The 19,691-nt window shown below is 46.8% G+C and overlaps 1 protein-coding gene across 1 annotated transcript in view; it reads left to right on the forward strand.

Moving 5' to 3' along the window:
- The window catches only part of STK31 (serine/threonine kinase 31), a 160,961-nt gene that overhangs the window by 17,719 nt on the left and 123,551 nt on the right, over positions 1-19,691 (forward strand). Inside the window, exons 3-5 of the mRNA XM_069729864.1 lie at positions 1,156-1,208; positions 9,066-9,164; positions 10,788-10,862. Of these exons, the coding sequence (XP_069585965.1) occupies positions 1,156-1,208; positions 9,066-9,164; positions 10,788-10,862 (227 nt within the window). The remainder of the gene's footprint in view (positions 1-1,155; positions 1,209-9,065; positions 9,165-10,787; positions 10,863-19,691) is intronic.

A 19,691-nucleotide genomic window follows, 5' to 3' on the forward strand; every position in this document is an offset into this window, starting at 1 on the left:
TTAGTCTGGGAGGGGTCCAATATCAATGGCACCTTCCTAGCCTATTAATAAAAGCCTACAGCTGTCTGCCTAGCTTTTGCTGGTTATTAATTATAGGGGGTGGCCCACGTAATTTTTTTTCTGGGTCTCCCATTTTAATAACTAGTAAAGGCTAGGTATACAGCTGTGAGCTCATAATAATAGCCTGGAAAGCTACATGGGTATTGCCCGCTTCCCAGGCTGTAAACATCAGCCCCCAGCTGTCCGCTTTCCCTCTGCTGGTTAATAAAATGTCAGAGGTTCCCACGCCATTTTTTTCAGAAAATTAATTTATTAATTAACATGAACAGTAAGCTACACACGCAGTGTACTAATTATAAGTGTCACTGACATCTTTATCAATCTATTCTATGAATATATATCTGTTCTATCTTCTGTTCTGTTGGGTGATGCTGTGATTTTACTGTACTCTGCAGATGAAATATCGGGTTTTCAAGGACATGGGTGTCTAAAAATCGGACGTCATTCGTATGGTCTAAATGCTGTGCTATCTTAATTAATTTTTTATCACACCTATCGACTTGTATTGACGACTCTCGTCTGAGATGCAAGGTCAATCGCAGCATGCTGCAATTTATTCTATTTTCTCTCATCTGAGCTGAGAAAAAAATGAGCAGGGACTCGTAGATTAACATTGGTCAGCGTACAATCCAATAAAGTCGGATTGCACTCATCCATTTTTCTCGCAGATGATTCTGTTGCCGTTCCCGTGGAGTCAGCTATGGTTCTCCTAGGGTTCATATGACTTTGTCATGCGAGCCCTGGTGCCAATCAGCAATGGCTTCTCTCCCCTCCTTTGGGTAAATCAAGAAATCCAGAGGAAGTGCGCTGCTTCTGCTTTCACTTTCTCTGGATGTCATTTACGTTCGTAAGAGATTGAAGGTAGCGCTGATTGGCCACAGGGATCACGTGAAATTACAATATCATGTGAGCCTTGGAAGCGCCAGTGCTGACACCGCTGGAATGGCGCTGAAGGTATTAGTGTTGTGTTATACTGGGTGGGGGCAAAGGTAGTGATTCAAAAAGAGTTGACAACCCCTTTAATAATGTATACAGTTTATATCTAGTGACAGGTATGCTATGAAGAGATTAATGTCTTACTTTGTTCCCACATAGTGGAGGAAGTGTACGTCTCTCATATAGAAGATGCTGTGACGTTTTGGGGGCAGGTAGGAGAGGAGCAGACGTAATGTTCAGCAGTATCATCTAATTTTATTGTTTGTGTCATTAGGGAACGGAGGAATAACAGGAGTTTATGCTGCTGCTACTAAAAGAACAGTTGTCTCCTCCTGCGTCGGCTACACTCAGCAAACTGCTACGAATAGTCAGTTTTTGCCATGTGTCAGTAGGGATTTAATTCTGCAGACCAGTTCTTGCTACAGTTTTCCTTAATCCTTTGTTTGTTTTTTTTCTATGTTTAACCCCTTAGCGACCGCCGATACGCCTTTTAACGGCGGCCGCTAAGGGTACTTAAACCACAGCGCCGTTAATTAACGGCGCTGTGGAAAAAGTAAATAGCGCCCCCCAGAGTCGGATTTTCTCCGGGGTCTCGGCTGCCGGGGGTAGCCGAGACCCCAGAGAACATTATTCGGGGGTTTTTTAACCCACCCCGCATTTGCGATCGCCGGTAATTAACCGTTAACCGGCGATCGCAAAAAAAAAAATACGCGATCTCTTTTTAATTTCTCTATCCTCCGATGTGATCGCACATCGGAGGATAGAGAAAAGGGGTCCCAGGTAGCCCCCCAATACTTACCTATCTCCCCCGATGCTCCTCGTGGCTCCCGGTGGGCGCCGCATGCGCCCGCCGGCCGGCCCCGCGAGAATCTTTGGGGTCTCGGCTGCCGAGGGTAGCCGAGACCCCAAAGAGCATGATCGGGGGTCGGTTTTAGCGACCCCTGTTTTGCGATCGCCGGTAATTAACTGTTTACCGGCGACCGCCAAAAAAATAAGTAAAGTGTAATTCTCTGTCCTCTGATGTGATCGCACATCAGAGGACAGAGAAATAGGGGGATTCGGGGACCCTACGATACTCACCTACGTCCCTGGATCCTCCTGCTGCTCCTCCTGGCCGCCGGCATCTTCTGGGCAAAAGAAAATGGCGGGCGCATGTGCAGTGCGCCCGCCATCTGTCTCCATCTGCCGGCTGGCAGGAGAAGAGCAGTTGGGGCTAAAATTAGGGTTAGGGTTAGGGCTAAATTTAGGGTTAGGGCTAAATTTAGGGTTAGGGTTGGGGCTAAATTTAGAGTTAGGGTTGGCGCTAAATTTAGGGTTAGGCTTCTTTCACACTTACGTCGGTACGGGGCCGTCGCAATGCATCGGCCCGACACACCGACGCACGTTGTGAAAATTGTGCACAACGTGGGCAGCGGATGTAGTTTTTCAACGCATCCGCTGCCCAATCTATGTCCTGGGGAGGAGGGGGCGGAGTTACGGCCACGCATGCGCGGTCAGAAATGGCGGATGCGACGTACAAAAAACGTTACATTGAACGTTTTTTTGTGCTGACGGTCCGCCAAAACACTGATCCAGTGCACTACGGACGCGACGTGTGGCCATCCGTCACGATCCGTCGGCAATACAAGTCTATGGGCAAAAAACGCATCCTGCGGGCACATTTGCAGGATCCGTTTCTTGTCCAAAATGACGTATTGCGACGGATGCCAAACGACGCAAGTGTGAAAGTAGCCTTAGGGCTAGGGTTAGGGTTGAGGCTAAAGTTAGGGTTAGAGTTGGGATTAGGGTTAGGGTTTGGATTAGGGTTAGGGTTGTGATTAGGGGTGTATTGGGATTAGGGTTAGGTTTGAGGTTAGTGTTGAGATTAGGATTAGGGGTGTGTTGGATTTAGGGTTTTGATTAGGGTTATGGTTAGGGTTGACATTAGGGTTGTTTTGGGGTAAGGGTTGGGATTATCGTTAGGGTTAGTGATTAGGATTATGGATCGGGTTGGGATTAGGGTTAGGGGTGTGTTGGAGTTGGGTTGGAGCTAGAATTGAGGGGTTTCCACTGTTTAGGTACATCAGGGGGTCTCCAAACACGACAGCCAATTTTGCGCTCAAAAAGTCAAATGGTGCTCCCTCCCTTCTGAGCTCTGCCGTGCGCCCAAACAGTGGGTTACCCCCACATATTTGGCATCAGCATACTCGGGATAAATTGGACAACAACTTCTGGGGTCCAATTTCTCTTGTTGCCCTTGTGAAAATAAAAACTTGGGGGCTACAATATCTTTTTTGTGAAAAAAATATATATTTTTTTATTTTCACGACTCTGCATTCTAAACTTCTGTGAAGCACTTGGGCATTCAAAGTTTTCACCACACATCTAGATAAGTTCCTTGGGGGGTCTAGTTTCCAAAATGGGGTCACTTGTGGGGGGTTACTACAGTTTAGGTACATCAGGGGCTCTGCAAACGTAACATAATGCCCACAGACCATTCTATCAAAGTCTGCATTCCAAAACGGCGCTCCTCCCTTTCCGTATAGATTCAGTATAACCTGTTTTCTAATCATTTTATCCTCTGCTCCTTTTGGGAGTTTGGCCCAGTGGGTGGACCCAGATTTCAAATCACTGCTATCTATGTATGCATTGTTTGACAGAGACTGCTGTCTGTCACTGATAGGAACGCTCACTGGACCGAAAATCCCAGAAAAAGCAGAGGCTAAAGGTACCTTAACACTGAGCGACGCTGCAGCGATACCGACAACGATGTCGATCGCTGCAGCGTCGCTGGAGAGCTGTCACACAGACAGCTCTCCAGCGACCAACAATCCCGAGGTTCCAGGGTAACCAGGGTAAACATCGGGTTACTAAGTGCAGGGCCGTGCTTAGTAACCCGATGTTTACCCTGGTTACCATCGTAAAAGTGAAAAAAACAAACACTACATACTTACCTTCCGCTGTCTGTCCCCGGCGCTGTGCTTTCCTGCACTGACTGTGAGCACAGTGTCCGGAAAGCAGAGCGGTAACGTCACCGCTGTGCTCTGCTGGCCGGCTCTCACAGCCAGTGCAGAGAAGCACAGCGGGGGGACAGACAGCGGAAGGTAAGTATGTAGTGTTTGTTTTTTTTTACTTTTACGCTGGTAACCAGGGTAAACATCGGGTTACTAAGCGCGGCCCTGCGCTTAGTAACCCGATGTTTACCCTGGTTACCAGTGAAGACATCACTGAATCGGCGTCACACACGCCGATTCAGCGATGTCTGCAGGGAGTCCAGCGACGAAATAAAGTGCTGGACTTTCTGCAGCGACCAACGACATCACAGCAGGATCCTGATCGCTGCTGCGTGTCAAACTGAACGATATCGCTAGCCAGGACGCTGCAACGTCACGGATCGCTAGCGATATCGTTCAGTGTGACGGTACCTTAAGGCTATGTGCACACGTTCAGGAATTCATGCAGAAAATTCCTGTGAAAATCCGGACATTTCTGCCAGATTTTTTGCACGGTTTTGATGCGGTTTTGACGCGTTTTTTGCGCGTTTTTCCCCGGACATTACCCAATGCATTAGACAGTGGGAAAACCGCAAAATTAATGAGCAGGTTCATTATTTTTCCGCAATGCGTTTTTTATGCAGAAAAACACACATCATATGCACTGAAGTTGCGGATTTCATTAAAAATGATAGGATGCTTAATGTATGCAGATTATTTGCGGTTTTATAGCGTTTTTATAGTGCAAAAACGCTAAAAAACAGCAAATAATCTGCAACGTGTGCACATAGCCTAAAGGTACCATCACATTAAGCGACACTGCAGTGATATAGGCAACGATACCGATCGCTGCAGCGTCGCTGTGTGGTCGCTGGAGAGCTGTCACACAGACAACTCTCCAGCGACCAACGATGCCGAAGTCCCCGGGTATCCAGGGTAAACATCGGGTTACTAAGCGCAGGGCCGCGCTTAGTAACCCGATGTTTACCTTGGTTACCATTATAAATGTGAAAAAAACCCAAACAGTACATACTTACATTCCGGTGTCTGTCCCCCGGCGTCAGCTTCCCTGCACTGTGTCAGCGCCGGCCTTAAAGCAGAGCGGTGATGTCACCGCTGTGCATTACGGCCGGCGCTCACAGTCAGTGCGGGAAGCTGACAGCGAGGGACAGACACCGGAATGTAAGTATGTACTGTTTGCTTTTTTTTACATTTGCGCTGGTAACCAGGGTAAACAACGGGTTACTAAGCGCGGCCCTGCGCTTAGTAACCCGATGTTTACCCTGGTTACCAGTGAAGACATCGCTGAATCGGCGTCACACACGCCGATCCAGCGATGTCTACAGGAGATCCAGCGACGAAATAAAGTTCTGGACTTTCTGCTCCGACCAACGATGTCACAGCAGGATCCAGATCGCTGCTGCGTGTCAAACTGAACGATATCGCTATCCAGGACGCTGCAACGTCACGGATCGCTAGCGATATCATTGTTAAGTTGTTCAGTGTGATGACAACATGTTCCATGTTTGGTCAGTATGTGTAAGCCACAATCGGAGGAAAAGTATGAAGGAAGACGTCACCGCTTCTGTGCTATTACCCTCTCCTGGTTTTGGCTTACAGATAGTGATGTAAAATACTCACCAAATGCTGAACGTGTGAACGTGGCCTTACACTGAATAATTTCTCACAAAGGTATATATCTATCTACTCCGCTTCCCTGGCTTTATAAGACGGTGCCTGCAGATTGGACTGAATTTTCCTGGTGACAGGTTCCCTTTAAGTAGTACATCGTCCCTCACATTAAATGGGTTGTCCAGTTCAAACCGATAAGTCTGCAATCACTGTGTGACTGCAGACTTATGAATTCCCCGATTTCCCCCCACGCAAACACTGTGCGCTGTGGGGATTTGTTGATTTCTGATCTGGGACCAGAGGGCATATATGTGTTATACATATTCCTGGCCAGTGGGTGCAGCCTGCTTCATACACTTGTATGGATCGAGGCTGCGCTCACTGGCCGGCCGCGTCACTAAACGGGTATGGAAAAGTAGTGTATGGAAGCAGGCTGCGCCCACTGGCGGGTATTACGTTTAATTCGTACATACTCTCCTCTCCCAACTCAAATATGGACGAAACACGCCGCAGCACGCAGTGCATGTGCGGGGGGGGATTTGCGAGTCTGCAGTCACACTGACTTACTGCATTTGTATTGGTTTAGACTGGACAACCCCTTACAGCAGGGGTCGGGAACCTATGGCTCGCGAGCCAGATATGGCTCTTTTGATGGCCGTATCTGGCTCGCAGACAGGGGGCCCGGGGCCGGCAAGTCAGACGCCCCTGGTCACCGCACTATGTCCGCCTCCTGCTCCCGCACACTTCCGTCACTTACTTCCAGGGACGGATTATCAGAGGGTCAATATGGGCGGTAGCCCAGGGCCCAGTGGTCTGGGGGGGCCCTGGGCTACCGCAGATTAACCCTCTGATAATCATTTGTGAATGCCGGCCCGTGCCGGCCGCCGCCGCCGGCGTTTATGCGCCCCCCGGACCCGGTGGGCGGAGAGAGGGGGCCGCATCGGGCCCCTTCTCATCTGCTCACCGGGCCCCTTGCAGCGCTGCGGCGGTTTCCTATTGATGTGCGGGCGCGCGCCCGCACATCAATAGTTAACAACAACAGCCGCCAGCCAATTGGAGGCTGGCGGCTGATGTCGGCCGCAGCGCACACGTCGCCGGCGTCTGACGTCATTGTCAGTCGCCGGCGAGTGTGCGCTGCTGCAGGGAGCTCGCCGCCTGGAGCGCGGACAGGTGAGGAGACTGCTTGTTTTTTTTTTGTTTTTTTTGGATCAGTTATCGGTGGACACACTGGGGGAGTGGGGGGCAATGCTGGAGGACACACTGGGGGGCAATGCTGGAGACACTGGGGCAGATTGGAGGACACACTGGGGGAAATGATGGAGACAGTGAGGCAGATTGGAGGACACACTGGGGGGGCAATGCTGGAGGACACAGTGGGGCAGATTGCTGGAGACAGTGGGGCAGATTGCTGGAGACAGTGGGGCAGAATGCTGGAGACAGTGAGGCAGATTGGAGGACACACTGGGGGGGCAATGCTGGAGACACTGGGGCAGATTGGAGGACACACTGGGGGCAATGCTGGAGACAGTGAGGCAGATTGGAGGACACACTGGGGGCAATGCTGGAGACAGTGGGGCAGATTGGAGGACACACTGGGGGCAGATTGCTGGAGACACTGGGGGCAGATTGCTGGAGACACTGGGGGCAGAATGCTGGAGACACTGGGGCAGATTGCTGGAGACACTGGGGCAGATTGCTGGAGACACTGGGGCAGATTGCTGGAGACACTGGGGCAGATGATTGCTGGACACACTGGGGCAATGCTGGATACACTGGGGCAATGCTGGAGACACTGGGCCAGATTGCTGGACACACTGGTGGTAATGTGCTGGACACACTGGGGCAGATTGCTGGACACACTGTCTGGGGGCAATATGCTGGACATACTGGGGCAGATTGCTGGACACACTGGGGGTAATATGCTGGACACACTGGGGGTAATATGCTGGACACACTGGGGGCAGGACTGGAGGCATGGGCAGAATGTAGACACGGGGCATGATTGGAGACATGGGGCAGGATGGATACAATAATAAAATAGACAATTGACATAACTGACAATGCGTTGTGTGACATGTCCAACATTCCAGCTTCTTTCTTCTGCGAATGCCTCAAAGCTGGCATTCTCTCAACATCAGGTGGGAAGAATGCCAGCTTCCAGTCATGCGCAGGAAAAAGAAGAAGCCAGACTGCTGGACTGATGTCATGCATCGCAAGCTCACAATGTAAGTTATTTATTTAATTTTTTACTGCTAATTACCATTGTTTCAGTCCAGTTGTGGCTTTATACAGCAGGGAGGAGCATTCCTTGCTGTACTAAGTGAACATTGGAGCGATTGATCTGTCAATGGCCCTTTAAACATATTGTACGGCTCTCGCGGAATTATATTTCAAAATATGTGGCGTTTACGGCTCTTAGCCAAAAAGGTTCCTGACCCCTGCCTTACAGGGAACCTGTCACCCCGAAAATCGCGGGTGAGGTAAGCCCACCGGCATCAGGGGCTTATCTACAGCATTCTGTAATGCTGTAGATAAGCCCCCGATGTAACCTGAAAGAGGAGAAAAAGACGTTAGATTATACTCACCCAGGGGCGGTCCCGCTGCTGGTCCAGTCGGATGGGCGTCTCTGGTCCGCTGCTGCGGCGCCTCCCATCTTCATTCCAAGACGTCCTCTTCTGGTCTTCATGCAGCGGCTCCGGCGCAGGCGTACTTTGTCTGCCCTGTTGAGGGCAGAACAAAGTACTGCAGTGCGCAGGCGCCGGAAAGGTCAAAGAGGCCCGGCGCCTGCGCACTGCAGTACTTTGCTCTGCCCTCAACAGGGCAGACAAAGTACGCAAGCGCCGGAGCCGTGGCTGAAGTTCAGAAGAGGACGTCTTGGAATGAAGATGGGAGGCGCCGCAACGGACCAGTGCTAAAATTTTAACACCTCTGACATCCTAACAAAAAAATTGTTTAAAAATGATACAGATATAAAGTAGACTTGTGGGAAATGTTATTTATTAATTATTTATTGTGCTCTATTACAATTTAAGGGCATAAAAATATAAAGTTTGAAAATTGCGAAATTTTCATAAATATACGCAAATCATATCACCACTAACATGAAGTACAACATTCCCTGAAGAGAATCACTGGGATGTGTTAAAACGTTAGTTCCAGAGTTAACCCTGAAGTCATGGTCATCTTCGAAAACGAAGGACGAACATCATCACATAAAGTGACATTGGTCAGATTTCTAAAATTTGGCTTGAGGTCAAATTTGGCTCAAGTACTAAGGGGTTAAATAATGTTCTACTGAACCTATTGTAGGTTATGTATCCATTTTTTTTTCTGTGTGGGTTATGTGACTGTGCATAGCCTACTTGCACACATATTCAGATAAAATGACTTCCAGCAGAACACAGCAGAAGGTCTTTCGGATGTAAAAGAATGTTCTTTTCACTAATTTTTTGTTTTCTAAAACAGTCAATGAGCAGAATTAATGACATATCAAAAATAAGTGATTCTTTGGCAAAGTGGTGCCCAACCATGAGTGCTGTTTTTGGATCTCCTGATCTTGATAAGGTAAGATTTACAAATTTAGCTTATTTAAAATTAGTTAAACGTGTCTTTGTGTCAAGTTAACATACACATGACAAATTTTAGGCTACATCCCCACGGTCAGTAATCAGCAGCGCTTTGCACGCAGCACAAGTCTGCTCCGTCCAAAGCACTGCCGACTTCTGAACGCTGGTGATTCCGCATGTGTTCATTGAACTGTGTGGAATTATCGTGCCCAATACATTGGATGGGAAATTTATCTTGTGGACACGGAGCGTCTCTGCAAGATAAATAGACATGCTGCGGTCTGGAAAGACTCAACGCATGTCCGTCTCCGCAGGGAAGCTTTCTTGAAATCCCATCCACTATGCTGTAACATCTGGAATCTGTGGATGTACGCAGCGTCCAACCCGCAACGTTTACTGACCGTGGGAACATACCCTTACAGGAGAAGCGCTATCAGAATAATTTAGTTATTAACATGTCTCCATGGTAACAGACCACAAACAAACCCTATGAAGTCTGATCCCCAATCTTTCTGTATTCTCTTCTCTCTTTTCAGTTTATGGTACCTACTGAATATATGTTCTTTAGAAATATTCAGTTTTTTTCTGATACCCTGTAAGCACATAGGGCTGTAGATACAAAGCTTAGACATTTTTAAGGAATATTTCCAGAGTTCACTTTTTTTTTTTTTTTTTTTAAAGAACCATTTAAAGGGAACCTGTAATGATCTTTGAGGCCTTCAAATTCTTTGCATTGCTGGGTAGTCATGTACAAGTTCAAAGCCATCTTTGAGGCTGCAAAGTGATTTTTCCATTGCTGAAAAAATAAACTTTGAATTTTTATAGATACAAGACTTTTGTGTGCCAGTACCTGACTTAGTGCTTGGATTGTTGACATTATTACTCACCTAGCGCCATTTCATATGCTTGATTGATTTCTTTAAATTTGACGTTACGGAAGAGAGGACAATCAAGCATGTGGAGGTGGTGCTTGTCTGGTAATAATGTGGAGGATCGATGCACTAGCTGGAAATCATCCTGCTTTCAGCATGCTTGCAGCCTCAGTTACATAAAGTTTCACAGTTAGACTTTCTAAAGCTGAAAAAATAATTTGCATCCAGGATGATTTTGTAAACTTGTCTCTTAGGCTACGTTCACACTAGCGTTGTGCGCCGCTGCGTCGGCGACGCAACGCACAACGCACGCAAAAACACTGCGTTTTGCGACGCATGCGTCGTTTTTTGCCGAAAATCGGACGCAAGAAAAATACAACTTGTTGCGTTTTCTTGGTCCGACGCTTGTGGCAAAAAAGACGCATGCGTCGCACAACGCAACAAACAAAAACGCATGCGTCCCCCATGTTAAATATAGGGGTGCATGACGCGTGCGTCGCCGCTGCGTCGCTTGACGCTAACCCGACGCACACTAGCATAACACTAGTGTGAACGTTACTTTACTGCCCCAACTCGGCAATGTAATTTGGTGCCCCTAATATCCCGGTCCCTGTAACCCTCATCTGGTTCCCATGGATAGCTGGTAATATGCCGAGATGGGACCTCCATAACGCTGGCAGCATTTTTTTTCTGGTACCAGTAGATATTTTTGGAAATGTATCTAAAATAATGTAGTGTGTCTTTTCCAGGTTTATGGTGGTATGTTTTCAGCAGATAAATGCTGGTACAGATGTAAAGTGCTGCATGTGGTTAGTGATGAGCAAGTAAGTAATATTCTGTGGCTTTCTGTAATATGATCAATCTCTTCTCACTAGCTACCTGTATAGGGATACATTTTATGTTTTGCTAAAATTTTATATTTACTTAAAGTGATTATCCGCCTCTGAACCTACACTTGACAATGGGTCATTCCATGTCAAGTGAACCAATGATTTTTACCACTATATTTTTAATTCTTTTGAGATTTTATTTGGTAAAAGTGTGTCAGAGAATGCAAAATGTGAAGAAGAAAAAATTCTAGATATTTTTTTTATATTTTTTATTGATTTTCAAAGTTCGGAAAAAGTGCGAATTTCGGTGTTGCCTGCCTTCACATTTCTCCCCATAACTCAGGCTAGAAAAGAGATAGAGAAACAAAATAAACACCAATCTACTCAGAACTGTACAGGCTTTCACCAGATACGTCACAAGAGTATCTTTGATAATATTTTACCTATGCGAACGCAAGCGCAAAGCTTTAAAACACATTTCCGAAAAAAACGTTTAATTTAAAAATGTCAAAAACTGCACATGTGCCTGCTATGCTCCTAGCCACATCTGTACCAAAATACAAGCTGGGATCATGATGGGATCATATTTTAAAAAATAAATTTATTACAGTGTCAGTTCAAAAAATCTTGATTTCAGATCTGTTCAGCCTGTGGTCTAACAGTGGGGGGGTCTATATTTACCAAATAATCCATGATTGCTAGATATTACTGTATTATTTTATTAGGTTACCACTTAGAAGCAGGAGAGGACAGAGGAGAAGCTTTGTTAGGGCTGAGAATGACCAGGGGTGACTGCAGAGCAGATGACCGGCCGGCACCTCGGGCCTCCAGAGGCCATATTCACACCAAATCTTATCATCCAGGAAACTCCTCAAATGGAGGGAGAAAAATATTCTTATCATCCAGTTCATGTATTGTACAAACCAGGACTACGAAGAGGAGGAGAGTTTGTTATAACATCAGTTACAGGAAGCAGAACCCATCACAGGGACTCAGCAATACCGGACTGTCATCCCATGTAGTGGAAATAAAGACAGTGATGTCCATGAAGTGGTAGAAGGCGGCACAAGATCGGCAATGGATGACACAACTGGCTGTGTGACCTGTGAATATGATTGGCGCTGGCGGCTACTAGACTCTCCAAAGATTGTGAAGATGAAGACGTAGAAGCGACTTTTCTGCACTTTCTGGTCCAGCGCCGTCCATTGTGTATCCAAGATAATCAGACATTGTAAAAGTGAACAAAAATCAGATATAACTCAGGTGGAGCTGAGCACCATGACCGGCTGCACATACTCTGACACAGAAGGAAACCGCCATTGCTAGTGAGCCTTTATGGACAAGATGACATTTCACCCACTAGAAGGGACACATTGATGATAACAGGCCAGTGTAAAAACCTACTATTGTTTGATTAGTTCATATTTTATAGAACGAGGATTTAACTACTATTCTTCTTAAACACTTCACAAATGACATATTTAGTGATGTAGTAGAAAAAAAATTGTTCCATGTATAAATAGGTTGTAGAAATATTGGTTCTTTTAATCTTGTTTTTAACATATACCTTAATTGGGATCAGACTGTATTTGGAAAATCACACTTGAGGATGTGATCACCTTTTATCTTTTGGCTTGTTCAAAGAATTCAGGTTGAAAATGCTGAGCAAGTTGTTATGATGATTAAGATGGATTTATTCTGGCACTTCGGTATTTGTTTTTTGTGTTTCTTTATTGTTACATATAAATTTTGAATGCAATAAGTTGTAATTTGAAAAGAAAAAAGGAAGAAACTTACACAAACATAAAATCAGATGATTCAAGGCTTAAAAAAAAAAATACAAATTTGAAAGATCCCAAGTTGAGTCCCGGTCCAAATATAAATAAGGACACGAGTAACACACATGCATGTTTTCACAATTTTAAAACATACGTTTTTACTCGGACTCCCATGACAGCACGACGAGAGAGGGGATCCGCCCATTAGGAACAGGAAACCTACAGATACAAAAGGGTGGTACCTCTCCCTTGCCTCAGTTGGTTTCCTGTTCCTGAGGGGACGGGTGCCTACAGACAGAAGGCCCAGGCCGGCCGGCCGATTACGGTAGCGGGGGGGTCTCCTACCTCGGCCGGTGCGGAGATCCCTGGAGACGCCACGGTGGTCCTTGCTGGACTTCACGGCAGTGGCGTTCGCAGCAGGGAGCGGAGTCCGGAGGATTTCCTGCCTCCATCAGCGTCAGCGCAGGTAAGTATTCCCATTGGTGGTGCAGCGGTATGGTGGGGCTGCGGGTGCCGGGCTCAGGCGTGTGGGTGAGCTCCCGGAGCGCTGCGCTCCATCCCCCGGCGTCCTGCACAGCTCTCAGCGCGTGCTGGAGCATTTCCGGGTGCAGTGACGTGGGGGGGCGGAGTTAGCGGCCGCTTCCGGGTCGCCGGACGTCTGCGCATGCGCAGTCGTTCCAATATGGCAGCGCCCATCGCGTCTGTGTGCCGGTTTTTGACCGCAAGATCTCCTGCCCTCTGCTGTATCCTGGGCCAATAGGGACAGCGCTGGCCCATCTGCTGACCGGATCCAAGGGGTATTTATGCAGGTGGAGATGTCAGATCCCTGCTTTTGGTCGCATTTCGTCATGGAGAGTGGTGGTGAGCAGCAGCAGCTGCCAGACGAGGTACGTCAGAAGCCCAAACAGAAGGATAGAGGCGACCAGCCCAGTCGTAAGAGCTCTTCCGAACAAGGATCCAGAGCTTCGACTAAAGAGACCCCTCGGATTCCGGTATTGTACTTTGGCGCACGGGTAAGTGATCTACATGAAAGTTCACTCTGTGACGCGGGCCCCTTTATACTTTATCATTCCAGGGGAAGAAGAGTACGGGGAAGTCTAAACATAAGGAATGTGCCCTCTGTGGAGTCCCTCTACCTGACTCTTGTTCAAAAAAATTATGTGCCCCCTGTATACAACAGACGGTGAGGTCTACAGGAGCGGGTTGGTGGTAGTGACTTTAGGTCAGATATTAGTTCTCCTATATTGTCCTCCCCTAGGTAGCAGAAGAGTCCGTAACTCCAGCAAATCTGAGGGAAATGATCCGGCTGGAAGTAAGGGAATCACTACGGTCCCTATCCCAAGCGGAAGGCTCAAAGCATAGGACTCTCTTGGACTCTAATTCTTCAGAGGAAGAAAGAGAGGAGAATTCCTATCTCTCCAGTCCTCTCTCCTCTTCATCAGATGAGGAGTCAGGACGATTCTGTCTACCCTTGGATAGAATCGACAAAGTCGTCAAATCAGTCAGAGGCACCATGGGTATAGAGGAACCTAAATCACAGCCCTCGAAACAAGAGATGATGTTTAGCGGACTTGATCGTAAAAAACATAGATCTTTTCCGGTAAACGAAAAGATTCAAGACTTGATCCTTAGAGAATGGAAGAAACCAGAAAAAAAGGGGGCCTTACCACCAGCGTTAAAACGCAGGTATCCCTTTGACGATCCGGTTGTGGATACATGGGATAAAGCTCCTAAACTGGACGCGGCTGTTGCAAAGGCGTCAAAAAAGGCCTCATTACCCTTTGAGGATATGGGAAACCTCAAGGATCCTCTGGACAGAAAGGCAGATATATTCCTTAAAGGTACCTGGGAGATGGCGGCTGGATCTCTCAGACCAGCCGTAGCGCCAACATGTACGGCCAGATCTTTAATGGTCTGGCTAGATCAGTTAGAGTCTCAGCTTAAGGACGGTGCCTCCAGGGATACTATTCTGAAGGCTCTACCGACCATCCAGAATGCTGCAGCCTTCCTATCGGACGCATCGGTGGACTCTGTCAGAATGGCGGCCAGAGCGGCAGGACTATCCAACGCGGCTCGCAGGGCCTTGTGGCTGAAATGCTGGTCAGGTGACATTCAGTCTAGAACCAAGCTCTGCGCCATTCCGTGCGAAGGACAATATCTCTTCGGTCCAACTCTGGACGAGTTGTTGGAAAAAGCAGGGGATGACAAAAAGAAATTCCCCAGTCTATATTCATCTTACCGCCGGCCCTTCAATCGAAGGAGATTTGGTCGCGGGAAAAAACGCGGGTCCTCTCCCACTAGAGAAAGTTTCAGATGGGAAGACAGACGCGGTAGAGGTACGGGCTATATGTTTCGCCGTTCCTCAAAGGATCAGAAAAAACCGGACCAATGACTAGCGATCCCTGTGGGGGGTAGACTGTCAGCATTCTCTTCAGCTTGGCTTGACATTACAAACAGTAAATGGGTCAGAGGCATCATTACTGAAGGTCTAAAACTGGACTTCAATCACTGGCCTCGTGAAAAATTTAAATTAACCCCTTTACGTTCCTCCCCGCTTGAGCAGGCAGCTCTGGAAGCAGAGGTTATCAACTTATGTTCCAAGAACGTGCTGATTGAAATTCCGGAATCAGAAAGAGGAAGGGGATTTTATTCTCCTCTTTTTCTGATTAAGAAACCAGATGGATCTTTTAGAACGATCATTAATCTCAGATGTCTTAATGAGTTCCTGGTCAATGAATCATTTAAAATGGAAACAATCAATTCAGCAATAAAAATGTTGTTTAATCACTGTTTCTTGGTAGTGGTAGATCTAAAAGATGCATACTATCATGTTCCAATACATGAACACTTCCAGAGATTCTTGAGGGTAGCTGTGTCAATGGGGGGCCAGATCCGCCATTTCCAGTTCAGAGCTCTTCCCTTCGGCTTATCAGCAGCTCCTAGGGTGTTTACAAAGTTAGTGGCCGAAGTCATGGCACACTTATGAGAGTCTGACATCCTAATTATTCCCTACTTGGATGACTTTCTTATAGTAGGGAGCGCTGAAGACCATTGCCGTTCTCAGCTAGAGACAGCCACATCCAAACTTGAGCATCTGGGGTGGATCGTAAATTATGAAAAATCTTGTTTACAGCCCCAGAAAATACAAAGGTTTTTGGGACTATTGTTAAACTCAGAATCCCAACAGTGTTGTCTTCCACCCGACAAGTTGTTACATATCCAACAACAGGTGTCTAGGGCAATTGATAAGCCATCCATGACCCTTAGACAGGCTATGTCATTATTGGGTTCTTTAACCTCTTGCATTCCCGCCGTCCGTTGGGCCCAGTTCCACACCAGACCATTACAATCCGAGGTGCTGGTTAATGATAGAATCTTACAGGGGTCCCTGCAGGATCAGATTACCTTAGGTCCAAAAGCACTCACTTCTCTTAGGTGGTGGCTAGACAGTAAAAACTTATCGGCGGGAGTTCCCTGGGTGTCACAGGTAACACGTGTTGTAACTACAGACGCTAGCCCTACGGGTTGGGGAGCACATGGATGACATGATGGTTCAGGGTCTATGGTCCCCTCCCCTAACATCAGCCTCCTCCAACCAGAAAGAGTTAATGGCAGTAGAGCTTTCAGTGAAAAAATTCCTCATATATCTGCAGGGTCATCATGTCAAGATCCTATCGGACAACCAGGTGGCGGTCGCATACATAAATCATCAGGGTGGAACTCATTCCGAGTCACTGATGAGAGTGGCGGATCGTCTGTTCCAGACAGCAGAAAATCACTTCTTATCCCTAACTGCTCTACACATAAGAGGAAAAGAAAACATCAAAGCGGACTTTCTAAGCCGCAACACCTTGAGACAAGGGGAATGGTCCCTAAACAATTACGTGTTCGATCAGATCGTCCACAAATGGGGACATCCAGAAGTAGACTTATTTGCTACCAGGGACAACCGGAAGACAACAAAATTTTGTTCCCTAAATCCCAGAGAAAAGCCTCTGTCGGTAGACGCTTTTCTGATCAGATGGGATTTTCAACTGGCATATGCATTTCCTCCACTAGGCCTGATACCCTTAGTAGTCAGGAAGATAAGAGAAGATCGAGCCAGAGTTATATTGATTGCCCCATTCTGGCCCAGAAGGGCCTGGTTCACTTGGCTCAGGATCATGTCAGTGGAGGACCCCTGGGTACTTCCGGACATTCCAGATCTGCTCTACCAGGGGCCGATCAGCCATCCTCAAGTAAAGAATCTCCATTTAACGGCATGGATTTTGAAAGGGCGTTACTAAAAAGCAAAGGGTTCTCCCCGAGTCTAATTGAGACCCTTATGAAAAGTAGAAAGCAGAGAACCACAACAATCTACGCTAGGACCTGGTGGAAATTTCTGGCCTCTTCTGATTTTAATTTAGACGAGGGATTACCTATTAAACAAATCTTAGAATTTCTGCAAAAAGGCCTAGAGCTAGATCTATCCACTAGTACTCTAAGAGTACAGGTCTCGGCCCTAGGGGCTCTATTTTCATGTAACATCGCCAATAATTATTGGATCTCAAGGTTCATTAAAGCTTCTATTAGATCTAGACCCATACATAAAGATAGATCTATGCCTTGGGATCTCAACCTAGTCCTGTCAGCATTGACTAGAGAGCCGTTTGAACCATTACAATCAGCTTCAATTAAGGCCCTATCTCTTAAGACAGCCTTTCTTGTGGCAATTACATCTGCTCGTAGAGTTGGAGACATACAAGCGCTCTCCAGAGTATCCCCTTATACAGAGTTTCTACCAAGACAGAGTAATCCTCAGACCGGACCCAGCCTATTTACCAAAAGTGTCATCACAGTTTCACAGGACACAGGAGATAGTTTTACCATCCTTCCTTCCCAATCCCTCCAACCCTAAAGAAGAACTACTCCATACATTAGATGTTAGGAGATGCCTGCTAGAATACATCTCTATTACTGACACATGGAAGAAAGATAATGCGTTGTTTTTATCTTTCCAAAACCCTAGAAAGGGACTTAAGGTACCTTCACACATAACGATATCGTTAACGATATCGTTGCTATTTGTGACGTAGCAACGATATCGTTAATGAAATCGTTATGTGTGACAGCGACCAACGATCAGGCCCCTGCTGGGAGATCGTTGGTCGCTGAATAAAGTCCAGAACTTTATTTCGTCGCTGGACTCCCCGCAGACATCGCTGAATCGGCGTGTGTGACACCGATCCAGCGATGTCTTCACTGGTAACCAGGGTAAACATCGGGTAACTAAGCGCAGGGCCGCGCTTAGTAATCCGATGTTTACCCTGGTTACCATGCTAAAAGTAAAAAAAAAACAAACACTACATACTTACCTACCGCTGTCTGTCCCCGGCGCTGTGCTCTGCTCTCCTCCTGTACTGTCTGTGAGCCGGAAAGCAGAGCGGTGACGTCACCGCTCTGCTTTCCGGCTCCCAGACAGTACAGGAGGAGAGCAGAGAAGCAGAGCACAGCGCTGGAGGACAGACGGCTGTAGGTAAGTATGTAGTGTTTGTTTTTTTTTTACTTTTAGCATGGTAACCAGGGTAAACATCGGGTTACTAAGCGCGGCCCTGCGCTTAGTTACCCGATGTTTACCCTGGTTACCGGGGACCTCGGGATCGTTGGTCGCTGGAGAGCGGTCTGTGTGACAGCTCTCCAGCGACCAAACAGCGACGCTGCAGCGATCCGGATCGTTGTCGGTATCGCTGCAGCGTCGCTTAATGTGAAGGGGCCTTTAGGGTATCAAAGTACACACTAGCAAAGTGGATTAGGGAGGCTATCTCTTTGGCTTACACTGCAGGTGGGGGTCCGGCTCCGCAGAATCTGAGGGCGCATTCCACCAGGGCCATGGCTACATCCTGGGCGGAAAAGTCTGGAGTATCAATCGACCAGATATGTAAGGCGGCCACATGGTCATCCCCGTCCACCTTCTTTAAGCACTATAGGTTGGATTTGGGGGCTTCCTCTGATCTCACATTTGGGTTAAGGGTGCTACAGGCCATAGTCCCTCCCTAAGGAAGTTTACATCTCTGTAATTCTCTCGTCGTGCTGTCATGGGAGTCCGAGTAAAGCATTAAGCTACTTACTGGTAGCGGCATTTCTCGGAGGCCCATGACAGCACCCTTAGTTCCCTCCCTATTCACGTGGGGGTTGCACTCCATATAAATGTATATATTTCACAATATGATACCAGTCCCAATAGATGTCTGCTATTTTTGTATATAATCTGTATATAGTGTATATTTTTGTGTACCACTGTAGTCCTCTCAAGACTCTGAAATACAACTGAGGCAAGGGAGAGGTACCGCCCTTTTGTATCTGTAGGTTTCCTGTTCCTAATGGGCGGATCCCCTCTCTCGTCGTGCTGTCATGGGCCTCCGAGAAATGCCGCTACCAGTAAGTAGCTTAATGCTTTTTCAGAATTGCGCATCAAAATTTTTAATTTGATATCTCCAAAACAAAATATAAAGAAACAGTCTTGTGACATATCAAATGAAAGCTGGTACCGTTCTGAGAAAAATGATGCCTCTCCCACCTGTATATCTTAATTCTAGCCCGAGATATGATAAAAAATGTAAAGCCATACCAGGCCAAAATCCGCGCTTTTTCAAAACTTTAAAAATCTGTAAAAAAATTAACTGATGAAGAAAAAAATTCTAAACTTTTAATTTGTAATTAACTAAAGTTGTACTTCATAAAAACAAAAAATAAAAAAAATCTAAAGACGTAAGGTAAAAAAAATATTCATATTTGGATCACTTGATATGGAATGACCCCAATACTTTTCTCTATTTAGGCCACCATACCAGGGATCCTCTGTCCTACTGTCACTCTCTCCCACTGTCTGATAGACGACAATGGGCCTGCTCGAGAGCTGCTCCATTCATTCTTCATGGGACCACTGGATATAACTGATTGTAGTTCTCGGCTATCTCTGGCGGTCCCGTAGAGAATGGAATGTGCACTGCGGATCCATTCAAGCGGGGTAGCTCATGCACGCATTGTGGTGTTTCTGCAGATGGAC

The sequence above is a fragment of the Ranitomeya imitator genome, chromosome 6 (genome assembly GCF_032444005.1).
Source record: "Ranitomeya imitator isolate aRanImi1 chromosome 6, aRanImi1.pri, whole genome shotgun sequence".
NCBI lineage: Eukaryota > Metazoa > Chordata > Amphibia > Anura > Dendrobatidae > Ranitomeya > Ranitomeya imitator.